At 47.1% G+C, this 12340-nt stretch overlaps 1 protein-coding gene across 1 annotated transcript in view; it reads right to left on the bottom strand.

Annotated features, from left to right (window-relative positions):
• Positions 1-7427, bottom strand: part of FAM20C (FAM20C golgi associated secretory pathway kinase) — an 84431-nt gene extending 77004 nt beyond the window's left edge. Inside the window, exons 1-3 of the mRNA XM_063143661.1 lie at positions 6560-7427; positions 6180-6412; positions 5953-6140 (exon numbers count right to left, since the gene is read on the bottom strand). Of these exons, the coding sequence (XP_062999731.1) occupies positions 5953-6140; positions 6180-6412; positions 6560-6734 (596 nt within the window). The 5' untranslated portion in view covers positions 6735-7427. The remainder of the gene's footprint in view (positions 1-5952; positions 6141-6179; positions 6413-6559) is intronic.
• Positions 7428-12340: the final 4913 nt, after the last annotated feature.

The following is a 12340-nucleotide window of genomic DNA, read 5'->3' as shown; positions in this document are numbered from 1 at the left end:
AACAGACTGCTGGGCTAGATGGACCCTTGGTCTGATCCAGCAGGGAACTTCTTATGTTCTCTAACCAGTCAGCCCTTGCTGAGCTGTGGGCCCTTGACAGGTGCCCAATCACGCCTACCTTTGACGCCAGCCCTGTTTTCTTTTAAAAAAACAACAAACGGGTTACCGTTTTGTGTCGCTAGCGCTGCGATCATTATTCTGAAGTACAAAAAGGGTTAACGCAGCAAAGGATGCCCAAAACCCACACTGGCTTTGTTGGCTTGTTGCACGTTGACCCAGAAAATATCCAGGAGCCGACGTTAGGGATTTGCGCTGAGAACATGAGCCACATACAGAGGGCGATATGGCACCATGCCGGACTAGCCACGAAGCGACAGAGGTCGCCCACTTGGGCAGGAAGGCTACGCACACTCTCCTGGAAATCATCCCCATTGAACACGAGGGGAGCTGACATCTGAGTAGACATGCATAGGGTCGCATTGTTACTAAAGACAATTCCTGAAACGTGAGAGCGTCGCCACAGCCGTTCATCTAGGCATCCTGCAAAATGCACGTATTACCCAGGCAGGGAGCTGGACTATCTGGTTAAAAGATTTTAGAAGCCAACCGTATGTGATTTGATTACATTCCATTCCTTGCCGCAAGGCTGAGAAGGATGCATATTGTAGCCACCAGCCAAGAGGGAATTTCTCGCCTCATTTCAAGCAGCTCCCATTGATTTCAGCAAGGAACACATCACTAGGAGAAATCCCCCGGAGGCTTGAGCCCTTTATCTTCAGCCCTTGGTATTTTGCAAATCCACAGGCAACACAAGCCTATGCATGTCTACTCAGAGGTAAATCCCACTGGCTTTTTCCCAGGTAAGTACGTACAGGGACCACAGCCTTAAACACTCAAGTACGGGCACGAAGAATCGAGGTAATTTCCTATGCTTCTTTTTAAAAATCAAACAAACCGAAAAAGCCGCTTGCATGCTATCATGGGTACACATACATAAATGCAACACTCTATTCTGATTAGTGAGTTATTGACAACCATTTTTTTAAAAAAATATATATTGTTATTCCTATTTTTCATGGTCCCTTCCCCTATTATCTCAATAAACACGTATCAGCAAGCTCTTTCTTGCTGCCTAAGAAAATGAAGCGCTATGTGGATTCTCGAAGAAACTGTTCAAAATTGGAACACACTTGCATTATTTTGCCACTGTTATTGTTTTTAATTATCCTGTTTTTATCATTCCAAAGTAAGCAGCCCTTACAAGATGCTAAGAACATGACAGGGATCCTCTAATTAGAGGAAAGATGACCATTTGGCTGCAATCCTATGCACACTTACTGGGGAGTAAGCCCCACTGAACAAAGGAGGATTCACTTCTGAGTAAACATGCATAGGATGGCACCGCTGGAATTGTTGGGCGTGGAGGTGGGGAAAGGTGACAGACCAAACAAAAGACGCGGATTAGGCCCTACAGAAGCCAGAGCTCCCTGATATTAACAGATACTGCCTTGGCAATAAGAAATACAAGCGGAACCAGCAACAAAATGTTGCAGCATGGGGTGTTCCTGCTCCTGTTCTCAGCCAGCCATGCCCTTTTCAGATACTCCATTCCATCTCCCCATCCTCCAGGGTTCTGTCCCCTCTTCCAATGATCAGTCACCATTCCATGGCCACTGAACATGCTAAGTCCTCATTGGGCTGTTTCAATTCCCCTACCTAGCAAGACTCTCCTCTCCCATCTCTGCATCTTCTTATAGGTCTTCTCTTGGCCCTAAGAAAGGCGTACTCTTTCTCCACCTGCAAATGTCCCTGGCTGCAGCACCAAGGTTGCTACATAGGAAGTGGTTCCTTCTGAAGCATCGCTTCAGCCTTTCCCAGCCTTGGGGTCCCTAGATGTTGTTAAGACTACAACCCCCATTGTTCACTGGTCAGGGTGGTTGTGGATGATGGGAGTTGTAATCCGACACCATCCGGGCAAGACTGGTAGAAAAGCCCTCAGTCAGCTGCGCCGACAGAACCCAGTAAGATTCCCTAATCATTTTAAGGAGAAATACTAGGAGAGCAGGGAGCTGAATAATACAGTTCCTTTAAAAAGAAACGCTTCTGACTGCCTAGCCTAAATATTTAGGAACATTTAGGACGCCGTGCCCATCTTTATGGAAGGAGGCCAAGAGGGAGAAAAAAAAGCACCTCTCTTATCCAATTGACTTTTCTGGTTCTCCTATTAAATAAGAACATTCCCTTGATTTATCCCTAGCAGTATAAATGGAAGTTTTCATCTCATAATAATAATAATAATAATAATAATAATAATAAGAAGAAGAAGAAGAAGAAGAAGAAGAAGAAGAGGACAGCCTTGAATGGGGCCTAAAAAGAAGAAGCTACAGCATCCCTTTCGTAGGTTTGGTTTTCTACATCTTTTGCCGTTCCTTTTAAACACAAGGCATCTGCAAATACACAAAAGGGAGCCAGGCCATCATGGGGTGTGTGTGTGTGTGTGTGTGTGTGTACGTTGAATGGAAGGAAGAATAAGCAAGCTACATTGAAATAAAATGCATCTGTCACCTCCTGCAAGGCTCCCTAAATATTTTTATTATTATTATTTTTATTATTATTATTTATTTATATAGCACCATCAATGTACATGGTGCTGTACAGAGTAAAACAGTAAATAGCAAGACCCTGCCGCATAGGCTTACATTCTAATAAAATCATAATAAAACAATAAGGAGGGGTAGAGAATGCAAACAGGCACAGGGTAGAATTTAACGTCCAAGAAATGTGCTTATGAGATTTCTCTCTCTCTCTCTCTCTATTTTAAGGACCCTCTGAATACCATCAGAAATTGGAAGGGGGGCACAAAATCAGAAGCAGTGTGATTATACCGCTCAACACCGCCCACTCCAAGGATTGGAGGTTAACAGCACAAACCTATGCAGTAAATCCCTTTCTGTTCAATGGGACTTACTCCCAGGTAAATACAGCCCACATTAGCTAATGCCCAATGTGATGGGAAATGTACCTAACAATCCAGCCACTGAGATCCCATCATTTGTAGCAATGGAGGTGGGGAAATTTGATGTGTGGTTTTTTCAACTTCTCTGCAACTTAGGAGACTTGAAAGGGGGGGGGTTAAATCAGCAAGCTTTCTAGAGGATTTTTTTTAAAAAAAGATTATATATTGAGATCTTGACCACCACTGACATATTTTGGGGGCAGGGGAGAAAAATTGCTGTCGCTCAGGGGCATAAAAATAAAGACTCATATTCTTCTTAAAACCCCTGTATCTTTAGAAGGTTACGTTAGAAAACCCCCTATATAATTAACCTAAATAGATCCTGCGACTCCGAAAAGTTGCAAGGGGGGGGGGGGCTGTGATTACACAATCGTCATGAGGGTGATGGAGGAACTAGATCAAGAAAGACGTGCCTCCTGCTTCATCATCCTGTATCATTACTGCTTCTTTGGTGGGTTAAATTAGCAGGTTCCATTCAAGCAACCCTAACAACAGGTTTTCGGAAAATGTCCGGGAGGGAAGGAGAGGTTCACATCTATTTATCTACCTTGCTTCTCTTCCTTCGGTGAATTAAAGCAGCCGGCACCCTTAAAATAAAATTCCACATGTTCTACCTTCCCTATGTATACTAGGTCTATCCTTTGGAGGGTGATTATTAGGGGATGATGGGTAGGAAGAGGGGGGTTCACATAAATTAGCCCTCTCCTCTTTTTCATTCCTAGCTGTTTCGTCTTTTTGGTGGATTAACCCAGCAAGCTCCCTTAAAATAAAATTAAACTCTCTTAAGGACTGCATCAACAGTATTGTATCTCATTCCTCTCCTCTTGTGTGCGGGGGTGGTGGTGGTGGTGGTGGTGGTGGAGGGGGAGGGGAGGCAGTACCCCTAAATATATTGTATCTCTCTCCTTTTCTCTTGCCTGTGTGTGTATGTGGGGTGGGGGGTGGATGGATAAATTCTGGAAGGAAAGGTTATGGGAGAATGGTTCTACTTCTCTCTGCCTATGTACAACCAGGAAGTTCGAACTGAAATTTAGAAAGGCATCAGCCACTATTTCTGAAAGATCTGCTATCTGTTTTGGTTGGTGGTGATGGGGGAGTATTCAGAAGGGGAGGCAGAAGGCAATTTTACCTTAGAAAGATCCCTTATCTATTTATTTATTTTTGCTGGGGGGGCAGGAGGAAAACACACACACACACACACACACCTGCCAATGCTTTATCAGAAAGATGGTCCTCCCCAATCCATTTTTCAGGAGGGTATCTGCAAAGGCACTTAGGTATGATGGAGAAAATCAGAGGAAGGAGGTAATATCAGTCAAGGTCGCCTTATAAAGGTGTGTGTGTGTGATGGGGGGTGGGAGGTCAGGTCAACCAGTGCAAGATATTTATCCATCTTTGCTAGAACTGGCGTGGAAAAATAAGCAAAGAACAAAAGCCAATGGTCACGTAGAAGGACACATCAGTCAAACAGTACTATCTCAAAAGACACCCTGTCTCGTGTGTGTGTGTGTGTGTGTGTGTGTGTGTGTGTGTGTGTACATGCACGGCAGCAGTCAATAAAATATTGCTGGGGGTGTCGATCAATACAAAGCCAGCGTGGACGGAGGGAAAAGCATCAGAGGGGGATAGCCTTAGCCCATGCTATCTCCATAAAGTCCCCGTTATATTTTAGGGAAGGAGGATTGTCTGCCATTGCAAGACTGTTCTTGGGGAAGGCAGGATTTTAAACCATGCTTTCTAGAGCTGGAGAGAGAAGGGAAACGGAAGAGACATGCTTTCTTGTAAAAAAGAAAAGCAAAAAAGACCTGTTTTGTGGGGAAGGGGTGAAGAATAAATCAACGCAAGCCCCTTCTCCATTTTACTTACAGAGGGAAGGAGAGGGTCAGCAGCCCCTGCTTTTTTACACCCACACACCCACGATGGGAATATTGGGGTGGGGGACCAGCCCATTTTTGTCAGAGTGGGGGGAGGATGAGTAAGACTGGAGAGCAGAAAGGGGTGCCATCAGCCCATATTCTCTTATAAAAGACCCACTTCCTATCAACCCCCAAAGGAAATCACTCAAGACTCTCGTCCATTTTTCTTATGAATGGACAGAAAAGGACCACCATTGGTCAAGGCTTACCCCCCCCTCTATATTATTGGGAGGGGGAGGTTGTCATCCAATGCCATCCAAGGCCCTATGGTGCAGTGAAGTCATTTTAGACTCCGGATTTAATGCTTTTAGTTCATTTCTAAAATGTAATAAATAAATAAATTTCCAAATGTGCTAAGCTAGCCAGGCCCAAAGTTCATTCCACAGAGGGGGGACCAGACCTCTGCCCTGAAGCCTTACCCTGCAAGGGCAGAACCACTGGCTCTCAGTGGCTACTAGCCCTGATGGCTAAATGCAACCTCCATCATCCGAGGCAGTAAGCCTGTCTACCCCAGTTGCTGGGGAACATGGGTGGGAGGGTGCCGTTGCACCACATGGGTCCACAGCTGGTCCTCCACCCTGTGAACAGGACGCTGGACTAGGTGGACCCTTGGTCGGATCAAGCAATGTTCTCCTGACGTCCCCACGTTCTTGTGGGCAGGATCCACGCCGCTGCTTTGTAATGCCGTTGACACGCACTGAGCACCGCTGGGGCCCACGGCACATGCCCTATATACCGCTTCCAAACCACTTCCAAACCTACCGGCTTATCATGGTTTTGACAACTGTCTGGATACCGTTTCCAAACCGCTTCCAAACCGTTTTCAAAGTGGGGTTGATCTACAGTACTGCTTATAACGATTTATAATGGTTATGACAACTGTTCAGGCCCAGGACCCAGGACTTACACCGTTTTCAAACCGTTTTCAAACCGGGGTCGATCTGGATTGGTGCTCTTTCTCTCTGTCTCTTTCTCAGCCCCAGGCAGACACCCGCTCTCTCCCTCCCAACCCACACTCACCATTCCGGATTCTCCGCCGCTTTGGGGTTAAATCGGATGTCGCTGTTGACATTGAAAAGGACGTCTTGGTCTCCGGGCTGCGGGATGGCGAGCTGGTACAGCGGGTGCTCGAACAGGGCCCAGAGCTTGGAATAAGCGCCGGCCGCCTCCGCCGCTTCGGAGCCCGGCGGCGGCGGCGGCGGCGGCGGCTGGCGACGCCGGTGCTTCTCCTCCCCGAACCGCCTGGCGTCTTGGATGAGCGCTTTGCGGTTGCGATCGGGCCCGGCGCTTAAGAGGCCCTGCTGCTGCTGCTGGAGGCGCTGGACCGCCTGGGCCCGCTCCGAGGGGCCTTTCTCCACCGAGTGCGAGGTGAGGTTGGAGCCCGGGTCGCTGCTGAAATCCTGCAGGAGGCGCAGCGTGTGCTTGCTAGGCCAGCCCGCGGCCGCCGTCTCCGAGGCGCCGGCTTTGGGCCGCGGCGGCGCTGGCGGCGGCGGCGGCTGCTGATGCTGCTGCAGCCCGTCGGGCGGCGGCGGCGGCGGCGGCGGCTGCTGCTGCGCCTTGGGCCGCTCGCGCGCGCCTTCCCCGGGCTGCCGGGCGCCGTGCGAGCAGGAGCAGCCCGCGCCGCCGCCGCCGCCGGCCCCCGCGCCGCCCGCCGCCTCATCGGCTCCTCCGCCCGCCGCCGCCGCCGCCGCCGCCCGCTTCTCCAGCTTGGGTAACAAATCGATCATGATGTGCATCGTGCAAGCGAGCAGGAACACCATCAAAATGAGCACGCGGAACCGCCGGACTAAAATCATTTTCATGGCTGCTGCTGCTGCTGCTGCTGCTGCTTCTAAAAATAAAAATATGATTTTTTTTTTAAATTTTAAAAAAAATGATAATAAATTACAAAGGTTGGCCAAGGTGGATCAGGACCAGCCCGGGAGGGAGAGCGCGAGCGCCGGCGGTCTCCGAGACTGCTGACTTGGACGGCCTGGAGAAGAATCTTGCTTTCTTTTTTGTTCCATAGGGGGAGAAAAACATATATATATAAAAGGAAAAGGGAAACGCCGCCCGCTCGCCGCACACATAGATAGGTTTGGGTTAGAGGCGCAATCCGGCCGGCGATCCGGTCCGAGGGTTCATTTCGACGGAGGCGTCAATACCGGTGGCTTGCGGTTCTCGCGAAAGAAGTCCTCATTTCATTAAAATAATAATAATAAAAAAAAAATTAAAAAAAAATGGGGGAGGGGGGGAGAAAGCCCCCCAAAACCCACCACCAATCGGCGGTATCAAGTCTTTAAAATCGATAACCCAACAGCAGCATCGCGATCGATAATAAAGTCTTCTGAGCACCCCACTATTGGAGGGCTATTGATTCATATAAAAGGGGGGGGGCGTTGGGAATCAAAGCAGCTGCAAACCCCTTCCTCCCCCCCCTCCAAAAAAGAGAGAGAGAGATGTTGGACGTGACCTCCCGAAACACACACCATTAGCTCCCTCCAATAATAATAATAATAATAGGGAGGTGTTCAGCAGTCAAGAGAATCAATCAATAAAACCAGTAGACTTCAAGGGTGAGGGAAGGGAGGGGTTTCAAAAGAGCAAAGAGGACCCCCCCTAAAAATATTTATGAAAAAGTAGAGGGGGATATCAGCCCCATCCAGAGTATTTGGACGCTGTGCTGCCTTCCTCGGGGTCTTTGCAAGCGAGAGGCGGACGGATCTTCTGTTGCTGGTCTCCGGGCTCGTCTGCTTCCTTGCCTGCTCAGCGCGACTGTTTCAAAACATTGGCTGGACACCGCTTTTCTTTAGCATGTTTCCGGAGCCTTCTCCCAAAGCTTGGGCGAGAGCAACGGGTTCATCTCAGGAATTGGAGGAGAGGAGGAGGAGGAGGAGGGGGGAGGAGGAGGAAGGGCTGGAGCGGGAGGGGGAGAGATTAATAATAATAATAATAATAATAATAATAATAATAATAATAATAATAATAATAATAATGAATCAGTGCATTTCATAAACAAGCCACACTCTCTACACAGCTGCAAAAAATACAACCCTTTTTGGAAAAGACACCCCCCCCTAAAAAAAAATTAACCTCCGCTGCAGCCCCAAACTCAATTAAAAAATTAAATAGAGTTGTTGTTTTTTAAAAAAAGGTAGGATGGGGGTTTAAAGGGGGGGCGAACGCAGCACCCCATAAAATCAAACCCCATAACATCAATAGCGTTTCTTCTTAGAAGCAACTTCGGTTTTGGCCGGGCTGTGCGGATCTGTCTTTGCAGGAAAGAAAGGGGAGAGAGAAATGGAAAGGAGGCAGAAAGGGGGAGAGAGAAAAAAAATGGGGGGGGGGAGAGAGAGAGAGGCGGGTGCCTTCCTTGGCAGGTGCGGCGTGAATCCCCCCCGTCCCCGTCCCCCCCCCGTTCGCCGCCACCCTGAATGCGGTAGATTGGTTGGACGGGAGAGGAGGCAGCTCCTGTCTTCGGTGGGTGTGTTAAATATTATGAGCCAGCCAGCCAGCCAGACGTCATAGTTAAGAGATTGGCTAAATAAATGCTACAGTGATAGTAACAGGAAAGCCTCAACCCAAAAGCTCTGGTTCACTCTCTCTCTCTCTCTCTCTCCCCCCGCCAACTGCCTGCATTTCTCTTCTCTCTGTGTCTCTCTTTCTCCCTCGGTTCATTCTACTGCAGATCCCGTTGGGGCAAAAAAAAAAAAAAAAAAAAAAAAGGGCGTCTACTTCTCAGAGGTTTGAGGAGGGTGGAGGGAAAAGAGAGAGAGAGAGAGAATCTATGATAATAGCATTGCAAAGTATTACAGTCTAGCTCTTGCCAGAGCTCAGGAAGCTGAATTCTGCTCTGTCATTGCCTGGATTACAGAGCGCTTAAAAATAATAATTAAACACACACACACATACACACACAAACACACACACACACACACACACACACACACACACACACCTGATTTGACCTCCTCCACCTTTTTCATAATGAAGCCATGATTCTGGGATTTAGTCTCCTATTTGGGGCAGTGGGGGAGAATAGATATAGCATGTATGTGTGTGTTGTTGTTGTTTTTAAAAAAATGCAAAGAAAAATAAATCAACAACATAAATAAATGAATAAAATTGGCCTTTGATTAACCCAATAAGGCTCATGGGGGAGCAGTGGGCAAAAAGCCAACGTTGCTCTGGGTTTATTTAAATTATTGCATTAAAACAATCAAAACAAATCAAAATCAAGCCACCCCAAAACTGTCCGAAGCGAATCCAACCATTCTGGGACATCTTGAGCTCCATCCGAGGAGTTTTATTGCACGCTCGTTAGTGGGCACTTACAGAGTTTGCTCAGGTCCCTCACATGACATCGTCTGCCTCCCGTGTGCCTTCCACCCCTTCTGGCCTTCCTTGCGTGACCCCCCCCCCCCCGGGAGATTGCTGCTCTCGGAATTGCTGCTCTCTCCTGCTGTGTGCAGGAGAAGCAGCGCCATTAGAACAGCAGACTCAATGGGCCTCGTGCTTGTTGTGTACTTCCTCTTTTGAAAGAGGAAGTAATCGAGGAACGAAAACAACACGGGTGGAGAAGCTACGGTAGGGAGTGTGTTTTCCCCCTAGTGTGATGGAGCTCCTTATCTCAGCAACAGGATCTGAGGCTGAAGCACCTTTTTCTCTATTCCTTTTTCTCAGTGACCACTGATGCCATCTCAGGGTAGCAGAGAGGTTTAGCAAAGTGGGGTGGAGGGACTTTAATATGGCTCTAGTCATGATTCTCAGCAAGATTCAAAAATATTGAAGCTTTAAAAAACAGCAGTGTACTTAAAGAGCGCTTGTTGTGGTTATTTTTTCATATTTCCATAATGAATGTAGCATGCTCCTTGGAAAGCAAAGTGCGTTGTGCCTCTGGCACTCAATCCCAGTACATTTGTTGAATAGCCTGTTCATGTATACAAGTGAGACCTGTGACAAAATGTTGCAGTGTGGAGTATTTCTTGTTCAGGGTTCCAGCCACCCCAATCCCCCCCTCCCCATACACACATTGGGCTTTTCCTGTGGTTAGGGTTTTCTTTCTTGGGATTCTTTTCTGTCCTTTCTAAACCTCAGTATTCTTGGGAGTCTGCTGATAATTGCCTTCACTGACCCACCAGTTCTTCTAGTGAAACTGACAAGGTTGTGAGAACGCACTGTCAGTTTCACCAGAGCCTAAGGAAGGGAGAGAACAAGCCTGCCTAGGTGAAACAGTATTCTGTATAGGGTGGCATCTTTGTGATTCATTTTGTTCCTGCACTTACTGCAAAATCTCTCTCTCTCTCTCTCTGTGGCCTTAGCTAGACCTAAGGTTTATCCCGGGGTCATCCCTGCCTGCTCCCGGGATATCCTGTGTGTCATTTACATGAACAGGGATAACCCCGGGACAATCCTGGGATAAACCTTAGGTCTAGCTAAGGTGTGAGTGTGTGTGTGTATGCACACAAGATTATTGATTTGAATAGCTGCCATCTGCAAGCCTGGTGCCTGATGTTATGACTGAATCATTCTGCTCCGTCTTGACCTTAAACGTTTTGACCTCAAGTTCCTCCTCTCACCCTTTGACTCACCCTTGACTTCGGCCATTTCTACAACTGCCTTTTCCCCCCGGGATCATCCTGGGATCATCCCTGTGCATCCAAATGACACACGGGGATCCCGGGAGCAGACAAGGATGATCCCTCCATTTTCTTGGGATAATCCTTAGGTGTAAAAGGGCCTTCAACTCTGCTTCATGTTGTTTTCACTGTGACTCTGTCAATCCCCTCCACCCCAAACTTTAGGCACCAGTCCCATACACCACTGTTCCCTGACATTGTGCCCTCCAGACATTTTGGACTTCAGCTCTCATCAGCTTCAGCCAGCGTGGCCAAAAGTCAGGAATCCTGGAAGTTGGAGTCCAAAAGATCTGAAGAGCACCAGGTAGGAGAAGGCTCGTTTACACACTTACCTGGTAGTAAGTTCCAGTGAAGTCTACTTCAGAGTATAAGATTGCATTCCTCCTTACCCTGGTATCTACCACTGGCAATCTCAAATCCACCCTGGACTGCATGCAATGACACCTGTCGTCATGTGTTGTGAGTTTGGTCAGTTTGATCACTGTGAATGAATGACCAGGCATTAGGCAAAACAGAGTTAATGGTATGTGAATGAAAGTTCATTCATACAATGAGGTATGTGAGTGAAAGTTCATTCGTACAATGGGGTAATTTTTATCCCTTCTTCTGCTCAGCACTCCCTGAAGGCATTCCTAAGAATCAGGTGACTCCAGAATGACATGTATGAGGCCTGGGTGGGGAGAGGGGGAATTGACAAAGACCAGGTGGAGGCTCCTTGTGAGAGCAATTCCATTCAAATGATTGGACACTCCATCCCATTGATGCTTGTAACTGTCTTATTAGGGTATTTGCAATCTTGTGTTAAATTGAACATAGACACCTCATTGCAACTTGGTTAACCCCAAGTAGGATTTTAATGGCTTAATGCTAGAAACAAGAGCAATGGCCAACTCTTGGCTTGTAAAGAATAATTGGGACACTAGATTAGCGTATCAGATGACATCTTTCAAACATCTCTGGGGTGAGAAAAGTAAATTAAACGAAACCATGCTGAGGCAATGGAGACCATTCATTCAATATTGGAACAGGATGGTGCCACTTAAAACCATCAAGCAGATGTCATTGTCTATAGCCTTTTCTGGACATATATTTCTTTCATTCTAAAAAGGGATGTAAAATCTGTTCATTTCACAGATTGTCAGGAGCCTTTGGTTCCAACGTCCGCTCAGTGACAGAACCTGATTTTTTTTCCACTTCCCCAAATTTGCGTAAATGTGCACGTGTGCAAATGTGCAAATCCCCCCTCAAAATGTACCCCCCCTCCCAAATGTCCAATTTCATGCTTTAGCCTATGGTGGAAATGTACGTTTGGGGCTGGTGTTTCTTTTATTTTACATATTTTCTATGACCAAATTTGCCTAAAATTCCAGAAAGTAAAAGAACCATTTTGCAAATCTGTGGAATTTGTGCAATTCGGGAAAGGATGGTCTGCTGTGGTATCCGTGGCTCAGATTCATCGAAATCCAAACTCATTTGATTCACTTTCAGATTTCTCCATCGTTGTTAAAAATGTATACCTCACCTTTGTATGCTATGCATACTCAAGGTGGCTTATGACCAGGAATGGGATGAACATTTCATTTTGTTACTTACATATTACGCCAGTCCTTTAACAACTTCATTGGCTGCCAGTCCAGGTCCAGGCCTGATTCAAAGTGCTGGTATTGACATTTAAAGCCCTAAACGGTTTGGGGCCAGGTTATTTGAAGGAACGCCTCCTCCCATATGTACCTGCCCTGACCTTAAGATCATCTTCAGGGGCCCTTCTCCGTGAGCCCCTGACAAAGGAA

The sequence above is a fragment of the Elgaria multicarinata genome, chromosome 17, assembly GCF_023053635.1.
Source record: "Elgaria multicarinata webbii isolate HBS135686 ecotype San Diego chromosome 17, rElgMul1.1.pri, whole genome shotgun sequence".
NCBI lineage: Eukaryota > Metazoa > Chordata > Lepidosauria > Squamata > Anguidae > Elgaria > Elgaria multicarinata.
The sequence above is the reverse complement of the archived record's forward strand: the minus strand, read 5'-3'. Positions and strand labels throughout refer to the sequence as shown.